Source organism: Bubalus bubalis, chromosome 2, assembly GCF_019923935.1.
Source record: "Bubalus bubalis isolate 160015118507 breed Murrah chromosome 2, NDDB_SH_1, whole genome shotgun sequence".
Taxonomy (NCBI): domain Eukaryota; kingdom Metazoa; phylum Chordata; class Mammalia; order Artiodactyla; family Bovidae; genus Bubalus; species Bubalus bubalis.
In genome coordinates, this window is record NC_059158.1 from 26,344,358 (window position 1) to 26,368,651 (window position 24,294).

The 24,294-nt window shown below is 40.9% G+C and overlaps 2 protein-coding genes across 2 annotated transcripts; one reads left to right on the forward strand and one right to left on the reverse strand.

Moving 5' to 3' along the window:
- The first annotated feature begins 2,718 nt into the window (after positions 1-2,718).
- On the forward strand, positions 2,719-7,415 carry LOC102407601 (mamu class II histocompatibility antigen, DR alpha chain-like). The gene is made up of 5 exons (XM_045162825.1): positions 2,719-2,890; positions 4,915-5,160; positions 5,569-5,850; positions 6,141-6,306; positions 7,001-7,415. Exons 1-4 carry the CDS (start codon positions 2,812-2,814, stop codon positions 6,293-6,295), a joined length of 762 nt encoding a protein of 253 aa, XP_045018760.1. The 5' UTR covers positions 2,719-2,811; the 3' UTR covers positions 6,296-6,306; positions 7,001-7,415.
- A 1,398-nt stretch (positions 7,416-8,813) lies between these two features.
- Positions 8,814-22,767, reverse strand: LOC112578753 (H-2 class II histocompatibility antigen, E-S beta chain; the record flags this gene model as incomplete). The annotated part of the gene is made up of 6 exons (XM_045162067.1): positions 8,814-9,075; positions 9,139-9,247; positions 18,301-18,326; positions 18,809-18,917; positions 19,637-19,918; positions 22,758-22,767. Coding segments are annotated over 6 exons (798 nt in total), but the record flags the coding sequence as incomplete, so codon positions are not given.
- Between the last annotated feature and the right edge of the window lie 1,527 nt (positions 22,768-24,294).

Genomic DNA, 24,294 nt, shown 5'->3' on the forward strand with positions numbered 1-24,294 from the left:
TTAGAACAGACAAAGAAATTGAGAAGAACAAACTGGCCCTCGATGCTCAAATCATAGCAGTGGAGCCTGTGGAAATATTCTGAGAGGTGGATTTGAAGTTTCCAACTCCTCCCCTGACATAAGTGTGTGTGTGTGTGTGTGTGTGTGTGTAACTTCTTATTTACAAAAACTACACAAAGAAAAGTGACTTCGAACCCCTGAGAGCCTGTACAAGCTCAGGTCTTTGAAACATCAGATGTTAAATGGGGTAAAGAGAAAATGGATCAAACTCTCAGACTCTCATCTTCCCAGGGTGGCACAGGGCATATGGCTCAGCACTTCAGTCATGTCCGCCTCTTTTCAACCCCATGGATGTAGTCCACCAGGCTCCTCTGTCCATGGAATTATCCTGGCAAGAATGCTGGAGTGGGTTGCCATTTCCTTTTCTAGGGGATCCTCCCAACCCAGGGGCTGAACTAGCATCTCTTGCATTGGCAGGCAGATTCTTTTCCCACTGAGCCACCTGGGAAGCCCCTTGTCTATATGGTAAGGAATAAAATTAAGAATATTGCATCTCCCAGGATCTCCCTGGCCCCCAGCTTCTGAATGTGGCCTACATTCTGCCAGTGAAACTTAGTATCGTGAGATTCGGGAAGCACAGACAGGCTGAGTTTCTCAGGTAGTGGACACAAGGGTTCACAGACGAAAATCTTGGCAGCATCCTTGGGTTCCCAAGACATTCCTTCCTCTTGGGTTCTAGAGGAGCCGTGATGTCAGCCGTGGCTCCTACAGGTCCCTCCCTCTCAGAGTCAGGGGTCTGCACTGACCTGAGCTCCCCCAGGCTTCCTAACAGTTTGAAGATATAATTCCCTATAATAGAGTAGAATTGTAATAAATAACTCTGTGTAGGGTGTCCTCAGGGATTTCTATTTCCTGAATGAATTCTGACTAGTACAGAAGCTCCTCACCTTTTAATGCCAGAGACAACCTCATTCAAGTACCCTCAGAAATTCCCTCAAACGCACAGGAAGTTAGAGGTCAGGAAAAAACAGGGAACCGTGATTAATGTCCAAATAGAAACTTCTTTCTCATCACATAGAAAGGGAACTGAAAGTCTGTTCTAAAGACTCCCCTATTTAGTAATCTCAGCAGGATAACCAATCAGTGCCTTAGGACTAAATGACATCATATGTTGCTGGGCAACACTTGGGTTGAAGGTGCTATTATAAGATGAAAAATGCAAAGATGTGTAGTCTCTGAGTTTACTATGCATTTATTGAGCATCTTGTAAGAACAAGCCATTATGGCAGCCAGCAAAGGGCAGGCATGGAAAGGTCATTCTTGGTTAAGTGTGATTACAGGAGGTTGGGATGGAGTTGATGATGAGCCTGCAGTATAAGACCACATGATAAGCAGTGCGACTTACTCTGTAGAACTCTCATCTGGCTCATTACACTATCTTTAGGAAGCACAGTCCTCAACAATGTTAAGGCAGAACTGTTCGTGCATCCTCCCAGTGATATAGAAGTCCCTATCAGAGGATGTTCAAAACTCTTAGTTACACTCAACCATGTATAGTGTTGACTCTTATGAATTGTGAGGAGAGTTGTAGGGCAGGGTAAGGCCTCAACAGTGTAGAAAAGAGTATGAACTATCCACCCTAAGTATGTGAACTGAGATCTTAAGCCGTGAACTCACCATCTCATGAGCCGTGGCACTGCCAGGTCTCTCCTCCTTGGAAGTATCTGGATCCCAGCCTTTTCTGGGTGATTTAACAAGTTTTCTACTTTGCTATATTTTCAAAAACATGAAGGTCCATCAACATGACATAAATTTCTGTATTCTCAATGGTGAGCATCAAAATAAATTCTTTGAATCAGAACTTTCATCACGAGGAAAGAATGGTAAAGCATTCCTGCAGGTTATTATCTTTAATCTTCCAGTTAAAATAAGCTCTGCCCTGTATATATATTCATCTAGCTGAGTCTTCAAAAATAGATGTGTGCCCAACAGTCTTCTCCAATCTCGAGTGATATGTGAGTAATAAGAATTAGGAATAGGCTCTCTCTTTCCTATCTACTGTCTCCAGTAAGCACAACCTATGTTCCAAGGTACAGCTTTCCATCTCTCTCCAGCTTTGGGTGTGTTGGAACCCAGTTTCTCCTCCAATGTTCTCTATATACTAAAGAGCCAAGGATCCCAAGCTCTGGGACAGAATTGGCCACCTTGGAGTTTAAGACGCTTGAGGAGAATCCTCAAGTAAAAAGTGGCATCTTAAGTGAAGTTCTGTCACTCGGCACTGCCAAGATTCAGGCATTCCTCATAGCCTGACACTGTACCTTGTCTTTATATGATCTGTTGTCCCTTAAATAAATTCCCCAGCTGTCACAGCACAGAACCGTGATTTGCCATTAACTCTCACCTTAAGATACTCCCATTGATTCTATTCTCACTAATGTGCTTCAGGTAGATCCCTTTCTAGAACTTGGCTTGAGTTGGAAGAGTCTGTGGATGATTGCCCACTATTCTTGAAAACTCAGTTTTTCATTCTTTTTGTTTGGTTGTGAGTTTGTTTGGTTAATTAAGAAGTTCCTTTTCATTTAATGCACACAGCTTCTCCTTTCCTGGACCCTTTGCCAGAGTGTTTCCCTTAGCAACAGCAGTGTCATCTCAAAAGATTTTTCTGATTGGCTGCAGCTCAACTAATTTTAAATTTTTAATCAGTCAGACTCTATGACACCCTACATTCTCTTTTCTCATATTCCTGTCTGTTCTAATCCACCTTGAGCTCTTATCAAGACACTGACCCTCATCAAGACACCGAAGAAGAAAATGGCCATAACCAGGGTCCCAATATTAGGACTTTTCATCACTGTCCTGATCAGCCTACAGGAATCATGGGCTATTAAAGGTAAGTGCTGAGAGATTTCAAAACTAGGAATAAATAAGTTCTGAGAGCTTCGGAGAAATGAACTGTGGACATTTGCAAGACAGTCTTTAGAATGAAAGAGAAGTGTGATAGGTGTTATGTGGGTCTAACTCTAGAATTATAATAAATTGTAATTGGAAGAGTTCTCTCCTTACCACGAATTGAAATAAAACCAAGAAGTACAACTAAAATTAGAGGAGCAAAATTGAGCTGTGTACTGATTCATGCTATTGACTTTGATATAAACCAAACTTGCAGGGAGATATTTTCTGACAGGCATTAACAAGTTAACTTTCTGTACTTTCATTTTTCATTCCTGGAAAATTAGTAAAAGTTAAAACATCCCTGTAATTTTGTGAGGATTAAATCAGAAAAAATATCAGAATTTCTTGGCACCTGTTCTAAGCTATTTTTACCTTGGTAGCTATTTTTTGGCCTATGAATCCCATCAGCCTATTTGGAGCACAGACATTGTATTGAAGACCATTAGAAAGGAAAGCCATCAAAAAGCAACCATCCACGCAAGGGAGGGGGAAGGGCAGGTATGCTGATATGAGTCACATTTAATGGACAGCCTCTTGGGACAGTAACAGCCCCAATTAGAATGGAACTTACAGGGCTCTTTGGTCACTATTGCTTAGTAATATTTCCCAGAGAGTGGAAAAACGAGTAAGAGGTGAAGAATCTGATGTTATTCTCTCCCATCTTCAGAGCAAATATTGTGTGGGTTTATTATGAAAAAATATTCCTCACCTGGAGTGACCCCCAAAGAGGGTGGCAAGGTGGCAGATAGGCTGGAAATAAGTAAAGACTCATGATGACAGATGTAGGTTTCTATTGCCCAGAAAGAGCCATATATGAGGATGCCTACCATAAAAGATAACTTCCCCTGGAGTGAAAAGAGGAAGTTAGAATGTGTGTGTGTGTGTGTGTGTGTGTGTGTGTGTGTTTATAGCTGCAAATGCGAAATAAATCCCTACGTTTATCAATGTACAGTTGGAGTTTAAAACCCACCTCTCATTTGCATACACCACAAAGGCAACATACTATACAATTGTAGCTTTCTTATTTGAAATCAACTATTCGTTTAGTACAGATTATTCTCCCTGTCAACCATAATAGAATGTGTCCCTTAATGACAGTCTAATTTAAAGATCTTTAAGATATAAGGGAATGGTGATGAGGTCAATCCAAATATAATCATCCCCTCAGAGGGATGCAGAATGTGGGTATGGATACAGAAAAGTCAGTGCTCTACAATGCTACAAGGTCTCACACTTAATTATTTGGGTACCATCATCTCCATTCATACATTTCATGGCTCTGGTCCTTAAACACAAAGCTATTTCTGATGCTCAAGTGCTTGCTGTAGTCCTGATGATATACTAAGAAATTACTTAAAACTAGTCTCATTTCATCTTAAAAACAAACCCAGCAAAGAAACAAAACCACAGTACAATATAATAGAAAACCTACATACAAGTAGATAAAGTGATCTACTCAAGATCACTAGGTGGCTGAATGAGAATTTGAGATTTAATTTCATTCCAAGTTCATATACAACTTTTTAAACAGTGTCTCTTCTTAGAGTTTCAGTGCTCTGAGACATGCCCTGGGATTCTGGCTTAAGGAGATTTAATTTCTAAGTCAAGAGTGTGAGGGAACATTTCTCTTATAAGAGCTGCTACTGGATTTCTAAAGAGGGAATCATTTCTCAGTCAGTAACATGGAATCAAACAAAAGCTTCATGGAACTCTGGGTTTTCAGCCCTCATTTCCTTCAGCCCTCACACTGTCCCTTTGCTTCTCCACCCCTAGCTCTGCTCAACACGAATGTCCTCCATGCAGGCCTTGTCTTCCAACTCATCCCTACTCTCCATCACTCCTCCTTCCCACATGGCCCTCTCTTTCTACCACCCCTGCCCATATATGTGCATCTCACATCCTGGGTTCTTCTCCATCTTCCTCTCCTGGTTCCCACCCTGACCCCCTTTCTTGTCTTTTCAGAGGATCATGTGATCATCCAAGCTGAGTTCTATCTGAAACCTGAGGAATCAGCCGAGTATATGTTTGACTTTGATGGTGATGAGATTTTCCACGTGGATATGGAGAAGAAGGAGACAGTGTGGCGGCTTCCAGAATTTGGACATTTTGCCAGCTTTGAGGCTCAGGGTGCCCTGGCCAATATGGCTGTGATGAAAGCCAACCTGGACATCATGATAAAGCGCTCCAACAACACCCCAAACACCAATGGTACCTCTGCTCCAGTCCTCCTAAACTTGGGAATTGTAGCTTTAAACAGATGCTTGAGCTCTTTGTGTTTTGTTACTGAGACTTTCCCCTCAGGGCCCGCATTCGTATGCCACCGGCCCAAGAACTTCACGTTTTCTCCTATCTTGATGTGCTCACATCTTGTCTTTGGCAACCACAGTCTCTCATAAAGTCTTTGCCCTGAGTCCATGCTCGGGGAGCCAGGAATGAGGTGCTTGAATATGTTATGCCCAGTACTGGTTCCCTTTTCATGGGGGAGGGAATAAGAGCTGGGTATCTGAGACCATGGCATATATTCCCAAGACAGTTTCAGCTGCTATGTCAGCCTCAGTGGGAGGAAGAGGGGCAGGGCTAAGCAGGGAAGGCTAATTTCTGTCGCTTGTCTCCCAGTTCCTCCAGAAGTGACTCTGCTCCCAAACAAGCCTGTGGAACTGGGAGAGCCCAACACACTCATCTGCTTCATTGACAAGTTCTCCCCACCTGTGATCAGTGTCACATGGCTTCGAAATGGCAAACCTGTCACTGATGGAGTGTCACAGACCGTCTTCCTGCCCAGGGATGACCACCTTTTCCGCAGGTTCCACTACCTCCCCTTCCTGCCCACAACAGAAGATGTCTATGACTGCAAGGTGGAGCACTTGGGTTTGAATGAACCTCTTCTCAAGCACTGGGGTGAGTACCATCCTTCAGTCTCCTTTACTTCATTGTTCCTCCTGTGATGCATGTGTCTGGTCCTTAGGGACCCCGAGGATCTGCTTCACAACTGCTCCAGTTCTGGTTTCTGATCTCCCATTGCTCTGCTTTCCCCTCTTCTTGTCTGTAATTCCCTGACATCGTCCTGTCTTCCTCTCATTTAATTGATGAAAAAAAAATATTCTTTTGACTAAGTATCATATATTTTGTGCTAAGTGCTGCTCCCTACCACATGTATTTCTTATGTACTCTGACTTATTTTTCCCCAGAGTATGAAGCTCCAGCCCCTCTCCCAGAGACCACAGAGAATGCAGTGTGTGCCCTCGGCCTGATTGTGGCTCTGGTGGGCATCATTGCAGGGACCATCTTCATCATCAAGGGCGTGCGCAAAGCCAACACTGTTGAACGCCGAGGGCCTCTGTGAGGCGCCTGCAGGTGAGTCTGCTGTGGTCAGAAGATGACATCTCTGAAATGATTCAAGCGGAGGAAAAGAGTGAGGAAAAGGACATGCTGTGCCTTGAAAGGAAAACCATTCCAAAAGTCATGGCTCCTGATTTATCACACTGGACAGAATCAGACATTGTCATCATCTGATATTCCAAAGCCCTGCATTCCTACACCCCATTCCATACATGTCACCAAAGAGCATGCCTTCAGTCTTGGAAACTATCTCCAGTACCCAAAATAGTTGTTTCACATTAAAATAGTGAGTCCAATGATCTGGGAATGGCAACCTCAAGATTACAACACTTCCTGGCTTTATATTTCCTGAGATAAGACATCAGCTTTGAAGCATTTCCAGAGCATCACTTTTTGGGGGTTTAGGGTAACTGTATGAAGTGGAAATCTCTTGGAGACCCATGCCTGCTTTTGCCCCCTCCATTCTGGAAAAAAAAAAAATGGTGTCAGAAGATCTAAGAGAAAGTGAAACATGGCCTGCTCCTTCATTCTTTCATGGAAGGTAGGGAATAGCAGTTCATGTTGGAAAGGTTGCATTTATGAGAAGTCACACAAATATTAAGAGACTTTTCCAAAGTTAGGGGTTAAAGAGTAAGAGTAAGGAATCTGAAGATAAGAGCTCAAAATATTCATCTTAAACTCTATAGTAACTATGTGTGTTCTGCTACAGGTAATGGACTTTGTTAGAGAGAAGATCAATGAAGATATTTCTGCCTTAATAGCTTTGCAAACCCGGCAATTCTTCAATTGTTCACCTCACTGAAGACAACCATGCTTCAGCATTTCCCAGTCCTTTATTTACCCTAAGAGTAAGATGCCTTCCACAATCTCCAGATTCTAATGTCTAGTTATTCCCTGTCTACTGCTCCTTCTTGTATTGGTTTTCCATCCATTTTCCACTGTCTTCTTATTATCACCATGTAATGCCTTTGGAATGGACCCCATAGGATCCTTTTTTTTCCTGCTATGGAACCTTTGGAAAGTTCTATGGGAGCATCTCTTGTATACTTATTACTTGGAGTTTCTTCTAACTGTGATTGTAATTTTTCTGAATACAGTAAACTTCAAGCAGGTCTCAGATTGAAGTTTTTGGTGTCTGAGTCAGTTCTTCATGGAGGCTAGGGAATATAGGTGATCCTTTCATTCTGAAATGTCTAAATGGTGAATGTATCTTATAGGCTTTGTCATTAATCAGAAATATCCTAGTTCATTAGAGCTCTAGTCTCATTTGGAGGATCTGCCAGCAATCCAGTTCTCATGGTCTGGTCCTCATCTGGAAAACACTAGAGTAAGGTTTATTTGTTGAGAGATGACTTAACAACAGGTTCATAGTCTGGTTTGGATTCTTATGCCTCTGAATCAATGAGATATTTGGATCATTAATAGAGTGAATCTCAAACCTTAAGGCAGATTCTGATAATGGAGGACACAGATGGTGGGGAACAGATGGTGGTGGAGTGGTGAGCACAACGGAAGCACATCCATATACATAAGAGGGTTGGCATATCAGCACCGTGCATTTTAGACTTAAGGAAGGATGAGATTGGACACTGAGGATTGGCATTGTCTATTTTCTCAACATGCATGTGTGTGTGCTAAGTCGCTTCAGTCATGTCCAACTCTGTGCAACTCCATGGACTGTAGCCCCCCAGGTTCTTCTGTCCATGGGGATTCTCCAGGCAAGAACACTGAAGTGGGTTGCCATGCCCTCCTTCAGAAGATCTTCCTGACCCAGGGATCAAACCTACGTCTTTTGTCTTTTATGTCTCCTGCATTGGCAGGTGGATTCTTTATCACTAGCACCACCTGGGAAGCCCTTTTCTTAACATGTGGTGGTGGTGGTTTTCTTGCTAAGTTGTGTCCAACTCTTGCAACCCCATGGACAGTAGCCTGCCAGGCTCCTGTGTCCATGGGATTCTCCAGGCAAGATTACCGGAGTGGGTTGCCATTTCCTTCACCAGGGGATCTTCCCAACCAGGGATCAAACCCAGGTCTCCTGCATTGCAGGCAGACTCTTTACCTTTTTTTAACATAAACTTTATCTTTTCTTAACATAGACTGAAGCTAATTTGCATCACATTGAATTATTTGAAAATGAATAAATAAATAAAATGCAAGCAAATTTAGATATCATGCTTAGTGATAGTAATATTCCATATATTATAAATTCCACTATTTTTCTTCAAAGTTTTCAGAGAAGCAAAACAAAAGCAAGCCAAATCAATGCAGCATGACCTTGAAAGGATAGCAGAATATGCCATCACAAAATATGCCTCTTTGGCATAAAGATTATTTTGAGCCAATAGGTGATTTTAAATAATAGAACTTAAATTATTTGTTGCCCATAGGAGTCTACTATAGTAAATACTTCTGGTTTAGTAGAAACTCAAATACAAAAAATTAAGCCACTTGGCTAAAAGAGATTAATCCCTCTTCCCATAAAGTATTTTATTTGGTACCAAATGGTTTGGTTCTTGAGGGCCCTAACTAGATGCATATTTCAGTCTCTGGGTATTTTCCTTCTGATAGTTATCAGTTGTCCCCCTGATGAGCTGTGTTCTCTCAAGGGTCTTACAGGTCTTCACAGGAACTCTAAAGCGGTAATACATCGGAGATCTCATCGTGCTTTGAGAAACGGGAACATGAACAATAGGATGAACAGCAGAAAAAACTTCTTCAAATGTGATTTTGCAACCTCTTAATTTCACAGTGAAATGAGTTACCCTAATGATGACTGAGAGTGTGCTAGTAACAAATATCAAAACGTGAGAGAATGCCCAAAAGGGGGGAAACTGTTAAAGTGATTACACAAGGAGGCCATTAGACTGAGGTGGCTCAAATGCCTTGGTAACCGACATAAGCAAGCCTAAACCCAAGTCAGTTCTAATACCTGTTAACGCACTCATTTCCCAGAAAACTAATTTAAGAACAACCAATCACAAACACCCACTTAATGCTTTTTCAACTCAGGCAGCCACTTAAGTTATAGCTAGTCAAATAATTTTCTTTCTTTCCTTCTGCCTCAGTTCTATAAAAGTCTTTTCCCCAACTTGTGTTCGTGGAGTGCTCCTAACCACTTTTAATTTGGCACTGCTGGATTTGAGTTCATGTTCCCTCAAACAAACTCTTGAAAACATTTTGGTGGGCCTCAGCTTATCTGATTATAAATGATGTTGTATATTTAATTTTTGTTTAATGCCTTCATTGCCAACTAGATTTTTTTGGTTGGTTTTGAATTCTTCAGCCTTGAAGAACTTTCTTGTTATTTGTAGCAGGATTTTTTGGGGGTGGGGAGCATACCTTGGAATCAAGAAAATAATACCATTCATGATAGCATCCAAAAGATGACAATTAGCAAGAAATAATCTGATAAAAATGAGTAAGATTTCTATAGTTAAAACTACAAGTCATCATTAGGAGAAATTAATGGATCTACATAAATGATTAGAATATAAAATTTGGAGACAGTAAGAGTAAATATTTTAAAGATAATCAATTGTCTCTAAATCTATATTCAGTAAAAAATAGATGGGGAAACAATGGAAACAGTGAGAAACTTTATTTTGGGGGGCTCAAAAATCACTGCAGATGGGGATTGCAACCATGAAATTACAAGACGCTTGCTCCTTGGAAGAAAAGCTATGACCAACCTAGACAGCATATTAAAAAGCAGAGACAGTACTTTGCCAACAAAGGTCTGTCTAGTCAAAGCTATGGTTTTTCCAGTAGTCATGTATGGATGTGAGAGCTGGACTATAAAGAAAACTGAGCACTGAAGAATTGATGCTATTGAATTGTGGTATTGTAGAAGACTTGAGAGTCCCTTGGACTGCAAGGAGATCCAACCAGCCCATCCTAAAGGAAATCAGTCCTGAATATTCATTGGAAGGACTGATGCTGAAGCTGAAGCTCTAATCCTTTGGCCACCTGATGCAAAGAACTGACTCATTTGAAAAGACCCTGATGCTGGGAAAGATTGAAGGCAGAAGGAAAAGGGAATGACAGGATGAGATGGTTGGATGGCATCACCAACTCGATGGACATGAGTTTGAGCAAGCTCTGGGTGTTGGTGATGGACAGGGAAGCCTGGTATGCTGCAGGCCATGGGGTCACAAAGAGTCGGACATGACTGAGTGACTGAACTGAAATGAAAAATCTCATTAACATCATGGCAAGGGATTTTGTTTGCTTGATTCCTTGCTAGTTTTATTTCTTCAGTGTTTTGGGATTTTGGTGGTTGTAGTGATGGTGTGGGAGGACTGCCAGCCTGATATTAAAAGTTCACATGTAAATACTATAGTCTTGCTGCTGCTGCTGCTGCTGCTAAGTCATTTCAGTCGTGTCCAACTCTGTGCGACCCCATAGACGGCAGCCCACCAGGCTCTGCTGTCCCTGGGATTCTCCAGGCAAGAACAACTGGAGTGGGTTGCCACTTCCTTCTCCAATGCATGAAAGTGAAAAGTCAAAGTGAAGTCGCTCAGTCGCGTCCGACTCTTAGCGACCCCATGGACTGCAGCCTACCAGGCTCCTCCATCCATGGGATTTTCCAGGCAACAGTACTGGAGTAGGGTGCCATTGCCTTCTCCAACTATAGTCTTAGATTAGCCAATAAAATTTAGAAAAATTAGGGAAAAAAAAAACCTGAAAGAAATAAATACGAGATAATGAAAGCTATATGAGTTAATGTTGTTATATATTAATCTAGGGTGGTATTGGCTCAAGTATAGACAAACTGCACAGCAGAACAAAAAAAAAAAGAAATTCTAGAAACAGAGCTCCTCACAAACACAATGCTGTGGTCTATAGTGAGACTGCAGAGCAATGGGGGAAAGAGGGTCTTTTCAATCAATGCCACTAGGTCATTTGAATGTCTATTTAAGAAAAGTTAGTGTGACACATACTCAAATGTCAATAAAAACCAATTTCAGATGGATTGAACACATTTACTAAAATTTAACATTGAAGCAAACCAGGCCTTGGATTCCAATTGCTGGATAATTTAAATTTCTTTATCAGATGTACGGCTACACAGATTGTCTATTTTGAGTCAGTTTTGGTAAATTATATAGGGTAAATTGTATGGGCTTTCCTGGTGGCTCAGAAGATAAAGAATCTGCCTGCAAAGTGGGAGACCTGGGTTTGATCCCAGGATTGGGGAGATCCTTTGGAGAAGGAAATGGCAACCTACTCCAGTATTCTTGCCTGGAGAATCCCATGGACCAAGGAGCCTGGTAGGTTACAGTCTATGGGGTCACAAAGAGTCGGACACAACTAAGTGACTAACACACTTTCATGTGGTAGATTAAAGAAAACTACAAATTCTTTGGCATTTATCTCATGAAGACATAGATTATATATCCCTTCCCCATAAATCTGGACGGACCTGTACTCTCTTAGATCATTAGAATGTGATGGAAAAGACTCCACACAAATTTTGAGGCTAAGTTTGACTTTCCTCTCTGGGGAGTCCTGAGCCATTATCAGGTAAGACATCTGTCTTCACTGCTGATGGGGCCACATGGGACTTCATGCAGAGGGAGAGTGTGTCCAGTGCCCCAGAAGAGCCTCCAGAGGACCCCAGCCCCAGTCTGATTGTAGCAACGTGAAAGACCTTCCATGAAAACCACCCACTAAGCCCAGTCAGCTCCCTGAACAGAGAACAATCCTCAAACAGCTCTAGTTTTAAGTCACTAAGTTTGGGATGATTTGTTACACAGAAATAGATCATAAACTGTAATGTTTTTCAGTGAATTTCACCTAAAATATCAAATCCACTGGCACAAAATTCTTTATATTATCCCATACATGGAACAACAGACTAGTTCCAAATAGGAAAAGGAGTACATCAAGGCTGTATATTGTCGCCATGCTTATTTAACTCATATGCAGAGTACATCTTGAGAAACGCTGGGCTGGAAGAAGCACAAGCTGGAATCAAGATTGCCAGGAGAAATATCAATAACCTCAGATATGCAGATGACACCACCCTTATGGCAAAAAGTGAAGAAGAACTAAAGAGCTTCTTGATAAAAGTGAAAGAGAATGGAAGAGTTGGCTTCACTTCATGACAAATAGATGGGGAAACAGTGGAAACAGTGTCAGACTTTTTTTTTTTTTTTGGCTCCAAAATCACTGCAGATGGTGATTGCAGCCATGAAATTAAAAGACACACTAGAACTAATCAATGATTATAGTAAAGTTGCAGGATATAAAATCAACACACAGAAATCCCTTGCATTCCTATACACTAATAATGAGAAAACAGAAAGAGAAATTAAGGAAACAATTCCATTCACCACTGCAATGGAAAGAATAAAATACTTAAGAATATATCTACCTAAAGAAAATAAAGACCTATATATAGAAAACTATAAAACACTGGTGAAAGAAATCAAAGAGGACACTAACAGATGGAGAAATATACCATGTTCATGGATTGGAAGAATCAATATAGTCAAAATGAGTATACTACCCAAAGCAATTTATAGATTCAATGCAATCCCTATCAAGCTACCAACGGTATTCTTCACGGAGCTAGAACAAATAATTTCACAATTTGTATGGAAATACAAAAAACCTCGAATAGCCAAAGCTATCTTGAGAAAGAAGAATGGAACTGGAAGAATCAACCTGCCTGACTTCAGGCTCTACTACAAAGCCACAGTCATCAAGACAGTATGGTACTGGCACAAAGACAGAAATATAGATCAATGGAACAAAATAGAAAGCCCAGAGATAAATCCACGCACATATGGACACCTTATCTTTGACAAAGGAGGCAAGAATATACAATGGATTTAAGACAATCTCTTTAACAAGTGGTGCTGGGAAAACTGGTCAACCACTTGTAAAAGAATGAAACTAGAACACTTTCTAACACCATACACAAAAATAAATTCAAAATGGATTAAAGATCTAAACATAAGACCACAAACTATAAAACTCCTAAAGGAGAACATAGGCAAAACACTCTCCGACATACATCACAGCAGGATCCTCTATGACCCACCTCCCAGAATATTGGAAATAAAAGCAAAAATAAACAAATGGGACCTAATTAACCTTAAAAGCTTCTGCACATCAAAGGAAACTATTATCAAGGTGAAAAGACAGCCTTCAGAATGGGAGAAAATAATAGCAAAAGAAGCAACTGACAAACAACTAATCTCAAAAATATACAAGCAACTCCTACAGCTCAATTCCAGAAAAATAAATGACCCAATCAAAAAATGGGCCAAAGAACTAAATAGACATTTCTCCAAAGAAGACATACAGTTGGCTAACAAACACATGAAAAGATGCTCAACATCACTCATTATCAGAGAAATGCAAATCAAAACCACTATGAGGTACCATTTCACGCCAGTCAGAATGGCTGCGATACAAAAGTCTACAAGCAATAAATGCTGGAGAGGGTGTGGAGAAAAGGGAACCCTCTTACACTGTTTGTTGGTGGGAATGCAAACTAGTACAGCCACTATGGAGAACAGTGTGGAGATTCCTTAAAAAACTAGAAATAGAACTGCCTTATGATCCAGCAATCCCACTGCTGGGCATACACACTGAGGAAACCAGAAGGGAAAGAGACACGTGTACCCCAATGTTCATCGCAGCACTGTTTATAATAGCCAAGACATAGAAGCAACCTAGATGTCCATCAGCAGATGAATGGATAAGAAAGCTATGGTACATATACACAATGGAGTATTACTCAGCCATTAAAAAAAATACATTTGAATCAGTTCTAATGAGGTGGATGAAACTGAAGCCTATTATACAGAGTGAAGTAAGCCAGAAAGAAAAACACCAATACAGTATACTAACGCATATATATGGAATTAAAAAGATGGTAACAATAACCCTGTATACGAGACAGCAAAAGAGACACTGAAGTATAGAACAGTCTTATGGACTCTGTGGGAGAGGGAGAGGGTGGGAAGATTTGGGAGAATGACATTGAAACATGTATAATATCATGTATGAAACGAGACGCCAGTCCAGGTTCGATGCACGATACTGGATGCTTGGGGCTGGCACACTGGGATGACCCAGAGGGATGGTATGGGGAGGGAGGAGGGGGGAGGGTTCAGAATGGGAAACACATGTATACCTGTGGCGGATTCATTTCGATATTTGGCAAAACCAATACAATATTGTCAAGTTTAAAAATAAAAAAAAATAAAATTGAAACAGGGATTAAAAAAATAAAATAAAATAAAAGACACTTACTCTTTGGAAGGAAAGTTATGACCAACCTAGACAGCATATTAAAAAGCAGAGACATTACTTTGTCAACAAAGTTTCATCTAGTCAAGGCTATGGTTTTTCCAGTGGTCATGTATGGATGTGACCATTAGACTATAAAGAAAGCTGAGCACCAAAGAATTTATGCTTTTGAACTGTGGTATTGGAGAAGACTGTTGAGAGTTCCTTGGACTGCAAGGAGATCCAACCAGTCCATCCTAAAAGAGGTCAGTCCTGAGTGTTCATTGGTAGGACTGATGTTGAAGCTGAAACTCCAATCCTTTAGCCACCTGATGTGAAGAGCTGACTCATTTGAAAAGACCCTGTTGCTGGGAAAGATTGAGGGCAGGAGAAGGGGACGACAGAGGATGAGATGGTTGGATGGCATCACCAACTCAATGGACATGGGTTCAGGTGGACTCTGGGAGTTGGTGATGGACAGGGAGGCCTGGCGTGCTGCGGTTCATGGGGTTGCAGAGAGTCGGACACAACTGAGCAACTGAAGTGAACTGAACTGAGTATCTTTTTAATGTCTGAAGGCTCTTTAGGAATATTTTTGCATTCTGGATATTAATAATTTGTAATTTACATTTTTCCCTGTTTTTAGCCGCCTTATAGGTGATTTATTTTAAAAATGAAAGAAAGAAAGGAGACCTTCTAGTTCTGTTCATTTTCTTTATCATGCATTTAGTTTCAATTGCATTAATTTTCTCTTTATTATTTCATTTCTTCTACTTTTTCAGTTAAATTTACTTTTCCTAGATTCTTCAGTTAAAAGATTAGATCTCTGAATTTTATATGTTTTTATTTTCATATAAATATAAATATACATTTATATTTTAAATCTATAAATTTCCCTCTGGAGATTTCCCTCTGGAGATTGCTTTGGTTGTATATCACAAATTTTGAAAGTCTATTTTAACATTCCAATAGTTTTCTAATTTCTCATCAAATTTATTCTTTGATAAGCTATGGATTATTTAAAAGTGTATTACTTCACTTCCAAAAACTTGGCTATTATCTCAACTAAATATTCCTAATTACAGAATACAGAAAACTCAAGATAAAACAAAGAAATGAAGCAAAGAAATCTACCAGACCAACACGTGACTGAAATTCAGGAATAAAAATTAAAACTGTGATTGAATCTTGATGAAATTCTCTTACTGGGGCTCAGGGAAGTCTGTCCCCAAATATGGCACAATGGTATGTTGATTATTTTGAATTAATGTTACTTATGAAGTGGCTAACACAAGAGAGACACTCTGACCCTCCTTTCTGTCTCCCTAAAAGCAGGAAATAATCTTTCATGCAAAAGATGTGATGGGGACAAAATAGATGATTAAATAGTTAATCCCAGTAGGGGATTGTAAGTAAAAAATATGGGAGACCCCTGTAAGTTAATGATGACTTGAGAAAGCAGGTTCACTTAACCACAAAACCAAGCAGGCTTGCTTAGCAGCAAAACCATGCAACAGAAGCCTAAGACATGCCCCCAGACAATAAAACTGTAGTCTCATAAGACCCACATCCTGCCCAGTGAGCTCAGGAAGTTAATGATCCCTAGGACATGCTCTCTGCACACATATAAAACATTCAATTGTAAACCAGCTTGACTACTTAGGGACAAGAAAACTCCCCCACTCAACCTGGAGGAGGAGCTAATGATGAAAACAACATGTCTACTCAAGAAAGACAAAGAAGGTCTTCTCCCCCTCCCCACTTTTCCTTTGATTATGAAATTGTAGCTCAGGGAAGTTCTTGGGTCGGTCTGGGCATGTCTGGCTCACCCGCCTGTAAACCTCACAGGTGTCCTATTCTAGTGAATCACTTCTTATCTACCACTTCGCTCTCTCACTGAATTCTTCTCTGCACTGAGGCATAAAGGACTATGGCACCAGAGCTCTTTGGAGCCCTCTGAAATGACAACAATCAGTTCAGATGGACACCCTGCTTCTGGAAGACACATTTAGCACCAGAGACAGGAATTCAACCAAGAAGTCTGTATAAACAAACTTTGTTGCTTCTGTAATTTACCACCTCAAGCCCAAATTCTGTTTAGATTCTTCACTATTGCAGTGCTCCAAACCTAAGTTTCTTTGTCCTTTCAATTACTCACAAATGTGTTTCTTTGTCTAAAAAGCATAAAGGCCACCTGCTCTGGCCACCTCTTAGATCCTGTCTCTATGAGACTTCCATGCACATGAGTTAAAATTAGTTTCTTTTTCTCCTGTTAATCTGGCTTGGGTTAATTTTATTATTAGCTCTGCCAAAAAGAGCTAAAGACAGATAGAGAGGGAAATTCCCACCCCCACTTTTTTCTACTTTTTTTCCTTGAAAGCAGTTGCTTCTCATTCCATGTTTATTTGAGAAAAACTTTGTAAAGAAATGTTGGTAAAAGGTATTCAGATGCAAGGGAAGCTCTTAAGGTTGAATACAAAAGGGACCAGGAAAGAACGAAGATAAAGTACTGCCTTCAGTTCATTTCAGTTCAGTTGCTCAGTCCTGTCTGACCCTTAGCGACCCAATGAATCACAGCACGCCAGCCCTCCCTGTCCATCACCAACTCCCAGAGTTCACTCAAACTCATGTCCATTGAGTTGGTGATGCCATCCAGCCATCTCATTCTCTGTCGTCCCCTTCTCCTCCTGCCGCCAATCCCTCCCAGCATCAGGGTCTTTTCCAATGAGTCAACTCTTCGCATGAGGTGCCCAAAGTATTGGAGTTTCAGCTTTAGCATCAGTCCTTCCAATGAACACCCAGGACTGACTGCCTTCAGTACTGGGAATTTCCAGGCCAAGGGTCAGGGGCTGAGGAAGCTACCAAGAAAGGTATTTTCTGCAGGAGCAAACCTGCAGAATCTCTTTGTGGAGTTGCCAATCCAGGTTCAATGCATGATACTGGGTGCTTGGGGCTAGTGCACTGGGACGACCCAGAGGGATGGTATGGGGAGCGAGGAGGGAGGAGGGTTCAGGATGGGGAACACATGTATACCTGTGGCGGATTCATTTTGATATTTGGCAAAACTAATACAATTTTGTAAAGTTTAAAAATAAATAAATAAAAAAGAAATACCAAAAAAAAAAAAAAAGTTCAGATAACACTTCCATGCTGGAGAACAGCTGAAACAGATGGTTTTTCTTCTTATGAGTGTCATTATATTCACTTCAGTTTAGGAGTCCTGCAGGAGACAAAGGAGAGCGTTGTTTTATTAATTCTACAAGCAGCTTCTTTTCCCCTCCTCCAAAGGGTCTCATGTTAAAGCAGTATGGTAAAAAGTGAGAAAAAATTCCTAAAAATCCCTGAGCTTAAGCTACTTGAGAGAGCTGGCCTTTTACTAAGTGTCAAGAAGAAGTTTAGAATTCAAAATCTTTCTCATTATGTCTGTCTCCTGTCTTGTCATCTCTACAATCAGTTCTAGGAGACCAAGTGTGTGTGTGAGTGTGTGTGTGTGTGTGTGTGTGTGTACGTGCGCGCTTGTGCCCATGCACTTGCTCAGTCGTGTCTGACTCTTTCCAACCCTAGGGAGTGTAGTCCCCAGGCTCCTCTGTCCATGAAATTTTCCAGACAAGAATACTGGAGTGTGTTGCTATTTCCTATTCCAAGGGATCTTCCCAAGTCAGGGATCAAACCTATGTCTCTTGTGTCTCCTGCATTGGCAGGTAGATTCTTTACCACTGAGCCAGAGACCAAATCTATCTCTAAAAGAGGATTAAAGGGCATTACCTGTTGGCTGAAGTCCAGAGTGTCCTGGGAAACAGAAGGGAAAATATACATATTTACAAGATATAGAGGCAATTCTGTTACCAGATTCAATGTCCTCAGACCCAGAACCCCATATGAAATTTCTCAACACCGCAACCCACACCACATGATGCCAGGGCAGAAAGGAGAGCGACCCTGAGAACTTGTGACCCATGAGGCTTCTGCCACACAAATCCAGTATAGTTTCATCACCCTGGGTCTCTTCCTGCGTTTGTCCCAGGATCTCCACCCCTAATCACCAAGCATATTAACCTTTCCCTTATCTCTACAGGTCATAACTTCTTATGTTTCAACTATATGTAATCAAGGACTATTGATTTCTGGATTTCCAGGAAATCTAGGAATCAACAGGGGAAATAAAGGCTTTATACAGTGTCATTGAGACAGGGAACTGAGCAAAGCCATCTTCCTTCTTTTCAAAAAAAAAAGCCTGTGGGTGGGGCCTCAGCTGCAAACAGGCTCCTTATCTTTCTGATTCCTGAAGTGGGTGAACAGCCCCACCACAAGGAAGAGCAGACCCAGAGCAAAGCCCCCAGTTCCACTCATCATCTTACTCTGAGCAGAGTCAGACTGTGCCCCTCAGAAAAGAAGCTAGTTTTAGTGATTTTTATCTGAAATCCAACTTCGCTAGTTGAGACTCTGAGACTGAGAGCTTCAGGAATGAGGGAGGGCAGCTGGAAGAACTAAAATAACTGGCCACTGCTAGAGACAAAATTTAAAAATCACACTGAGTAGCTACAAGGTTCAGGTACTGACTCACTTCAATATCACAGCCCAGACATAAGGCCCCATGACTTCAATGCCATGATGGATGAGAAGTCAGGGATTGAATGAAGTTAAGTATCTTCTCTTAGATGACAGAGTAAGGTTGGACTCCTCTCAAGTCAGGAAATGTTACTACATTAGAGAGGATGTGCCCTTCAAACAACAATGAACTCACAGTAGCAGTATCAGAAGTACAAGCCCAATCTAAGGCAGGGGACTGGTGCCCAGGGCCATGCAGTGATCATGACTTGAGATTTCATGGAGCTTCAGATTGGGGACACCTCTTTTCTCCTTGTCAGGCAGAATTGCCTCCCCTAGGGGTACAGGGATTTGGAGAAACTATCGCAGGATAAACTATTAGAGGATTTCTATCACAGGGTATCACACGGCTCCCCCAGTAACCTCAGCTGAAGGACAGGAGAACATGAGCAAATGAACACATGATGTAGGGAGAGGAGACACCTGACACTCAGGGGTAAACAAGCCCCATCCATGGTGGGTGAGGAACTTACAAGACCAGAAGGCTTCTCACTCCATTCCACCACGATAGGGCTTCTCCAGCTGGGGTGCTCCAGTTGGCAGGTATAGACCTCTCCACTCTGAGGAACTGTTTCAAGCATCACCATGGTCTGGAAAGTCCAGTCTCTATTCTGGATCAGGCCTGTGGAGATCACCCCAGCCTCCTCTTCCTGGCCTTTCCAGAACCACCTGACTTCAACATGGCCCAGATAGAAACCATTCACAGAGCAGACCAGGAGGTTGTGGTGCTGCAGGGGCTGGGTCTTTGCAGGATACACAGTCACTGTATGCTCCACTAGGAGAGAAAAGGCAGAGAGAATAAGTGAGGAAGGCAGAGTAAATCTCCCTGGCTGCCTTTCTGCCCCCAGTTTCTAGTCCCATGCTCCAGTCTTGGCAGACCTCTCTGAAAACTGGCCATGTGACCCAACAGGAATTAGAACCATGAGCCTAGACTTTAATTCTTAACAACACGGGACTGTTAGATTTCAGAGATGTGGAGGAAATTTATTTTGTTTTGTTTTTTCATAGCCCCAAAGAATTATTCATTATTCAACTGATATGTTAACCAATCTTTGCAAGGTATTTAGGGCTGACTAAAAAATTAGTCACAACCTGTAGGTAGAGAGCTATTTTATTTGGTGGGAATGATAAGGTATCTGAGCCTGGGAGACAGAATCTCAGTGGTCCTGAGAAAACTGTTCCGAGGAGGTGGGAGAGGGAGTCAGGCTATATACAAGTTTGCAACGAAGAGGACAGGCAGTTGAAACACCAAAAATTTAGTGTTATTCTTTGTATGGGAAGATGCAAGAATCTGGGATTATTGAAGTCATTCCTTTCATATACATCTCCGCTATCTGGGGCCAGTATCCTGCATATTTACAGAGATAGTTTTGTTTCTTAAATTCCCTTTGAGCCTTCCCACTCACACTGGAGGGCTGAAATCGCTGATGACTGTGACATCCTTAAGTTCCTTGTGTAGAGAGTGGCACTGCTTGTCAGCGTGGCTCAGAAATTCACATTTGAAGGGCCGGAATTGCAGATAGCTGTGACATTTCTTGCCCACTCATGTGGCAGGAAATATTTCATTTGATAATAACATATTACTTAATGCATGATTTCTGGAGCTAGAGTGCCTTAGTTCAAATACTTGCACTGCTTTGCCCAACTACAAATGGGATAATAATACTATTATGTGTATTAGGGCTGTGTGAGGATTAATGCCCCTAAAACAATGGCTGGAACTTCGTTTTCAAAATGCTTTAGATATTTGCTATCTTCTTTTACTTGGAGAGAAAACGTGATTCAAAGCAGTGTGGATAATTGGGGAACAGCTTGAGGTAGATGGGGAGATGGAGAAAAAAATTCCTGAGAATGCTATGCTCATACTTTAGAACACCCAAGAAAGTGATCTAACTCTGGGAAACAGGAATAGACAAAGGTGATTCTGAAGCTTTATGAGTTGAGTCCCAAGAAAAGCCTGAGCTCTGAAGGAGAAGGAAAGGAGCAAATAGTCATTTATTAAAAAAAAAAAAAAAAAAAAAACACCTGCAATTACACTCAGTTTATCTATTTCTCTCCTTTGCAAAATGAAGTGGAAGTGAAAGTTAATCACTCAGTTGTGTCCAGCTCTTTGCAACCCAATGGACAGCAGCTCTGTCCATGGAATTCTCCAGACAAGAATACTGGAGAGGGTAGCCATTCCCTTCTCCAGGGGATGTTCCCAACCCAGAGTTTGAACCCGGGTCCCTCACATTGCAGGCACATTCTTTGCTGTATCAGGAACCAAGGAGGCCCCCTTTGCAAAATAAGCAGTCTTTTTATTGAATTTATCATTTTATAACAGTCTCTCTTTTTTTAAGCTGACATTTGAGCTCAGCATAGAGTCTGAGATTCATTAATATGTGTGCTTAGTGCCCGAGATGATCCCCACACCACCAGCCACAGTAAATAAATTATTTTTTTTAAAGGTGAAAACTGTTGGAAAAGCATTTTTATAATAACACAAAATGGCAAATGTAAGACTGACAGCAAATTTTCAATAAAAATTTTGCAGTTATTTTATTAAATATAAATGTTGAAATTTCTAATATGGAAAATAACAGAATCAAAATATAAACTATAAACAAGATAAAATACTGAATCAAATACCAGCAAAGTGTTTATTATAATGCATAGAGAATCCATAAAACCACTGAGAAAAACACAAAGATCTAAGAGATAATAAACTTTAGATAATTCTTAAAGTTATAATAGATGTTTGCCAATAAATATGTGAAAATGTTCAAGAACCTTAGAAATTAAAGACATATAAAATAAAACCAAAATGATATAAAATGTCAAATATTTGGCAATACTGAAAAAATATCTAACAAAGGGAAATGTGAGGTAAAATGTTCCCACTATAAAAAGAAGTAACATTAAACTACTTAAATACAACTAGCATTATAAAAATAGTAACATCAGTATGTTAAGTCAGTCAGTTCAATCACTCAGTCGTGTCTGACTCTTTAAATGACTCCATGGACTGCAGCATGCCAGGCTTCCCTAAGAAAAGAAGAAAGTGAAGTCGCTCAGTCATGTCCGACTCTTTGCGACGCCATGGACTGTAGCCCGCCCGTCTCCTCTGTCCATGGGATTCTCCAGGCAAGAATACTGGAGTGGGTTGCCATTTTCTTCTCCAGGGGATCTTCCCAACCCAGGGATACCCAGGTCTCCTGCATTGCAGGCAGACGCTTAATCCTCTGAGCCACGAGGGAAGCATTCCCAGAGCTTGCTCAAACTCATGTCCATCGAGTTGGTAATGCCATCCAACCATCTCATTCTCTGTTGTTCCCTTATCCTCCTGTCTTCAATCTTTCCCAACATCAGAGTATTTTCAAATGAGTCAGCTCTTCACATCAGGTGGCCAAAGGATTGGAGTTTCAGCTTCAACATCAGTTCTTCCAATGAGTATTCAAGACTGATTTCCTTTAGGATGGACTGATTGGATCTCCTTGCTGTCCAAGGGATGCTCAAGAGTCTTCTCCAACACCACAATTCAAAAGCATCAATTCTTTGGAGCTCAGTTTTCTTTACAGTCCAACTCTCACATCCATACGCGACTACTGGAAAAACCATAGCTTTGACTAGACAGCTCTTTTTCTGCAAAGTAATGTCTCTGATTTTTAATATGCTGTCTAGGTTGGTCAGGGCTTTTCTTCCAAGGAGGAAGCATCTTTTAATTTCATGGCTGCAGTCACCATCTGCAATGATTTTGGAGCCCCCCAAAAATAACATCTCTCACTGTTTCCATTGTTTCCCCAATTATTCGCCATGAAGTGATGGGACTGGATGCCATGATCTTAGTTTTCTGAATGTTGAGTTTTAAGCCTACTTTTTCACTCTTCTCTTTCACTTTTATCAAGAGGCTCTTTACTTCTTCACTTTCTGCCATAAGTAAAAAAAAATTATAATTTGGGAAGGTGATTTCAAAATAATTTCAACCATGTAAAAATAATACATCCTAAGAAAACCAAAAAAGGAAGAAAGTTAGACCTAAAAGACGTTTCAGAAAGATTGGCTGGCAATTCTTTACCCCTGAGCAACCAAGGAAGCTCCTACCTTCTAAGAGCATAAAATTTAATGAAAGTGATGGACAAAACCCAACCATAAGAGGATTAATTTTACACAGGAGTCAGAAATGTCAGAAGAAAAGTGTGGAGTTCTAAAACAAAGAATAATTACGTTAGAGTGTCAGAAGTTCCTGAAGAATGACACTTAAGATGTGAGCTAAAAGGTTATGTTGATATGAGCTAGAGGAAGAGGAGGTGTGTGTATGTCTAGGGGCAAAGGGAGGCATGTTTAAAGTAAAGGTAATAGTATGTGTAGAAGCTTAAAATAGATGTACCTCTCTATGAAACCAGAAAAAATAAAAATAAAAGCAGGTCACTGAAGCACAGAGATTGAGGATGGAGACGGAAAGATTCCTCTAGAAAAATCACAGGAACCAAGTGCTTAGAAGCTTGTAGGTGATGTTAGAAATTTGAATTTATGCTAAATGTAATGGGAAGCTTCTGAATAGTTTCAAGGAGATTAAAACCATGATCCCAATGCACTTCTACCTTTTCTGCATTTCCAAATTGAGAAAACCATATTTTTCTTAAAACAACAAAAGTACTTTGTGCCAGAACTTGTTTAGCAAATCTGACCTGTTGGGGTGCATACTATGTCACTTCAGTCGTGTCCAATTCTTTGTGACCCTATGGACCATAACCCCCCAGGCTCCTCTGTCCATGGGATTCTCCAGGCAAGAATACTGGAGTGGGTTGCCATGCCCTCCTCCGGGGGATCGTCCCACCTCAGGGATGGAATCTTCGTCTCTTGTGTCTCCTGCATTGGCAGGTGGGTTCTTTATCACTTGCACCACCTGGGAGAAGTCAAATACATCTCAGAGCTCTTAGAGGTTACATGTGCTTCTGTAGTTTTAATATACACTTGTTAAATATACATATATGTATAAATATATACACATATTTTATGTTTTGTCTTTATGTTTAACTGAATTGTGAAAATGTCAGGAAGAGTTAAACAACTCTTGTTAAAAGTGCAATAACTAAATGAAGCCCTCTGATAGCATCAAAGGAACGAAAAGTAGAATTACTGCAGAAATTTGAGGCATTTTTCTGAAAATGT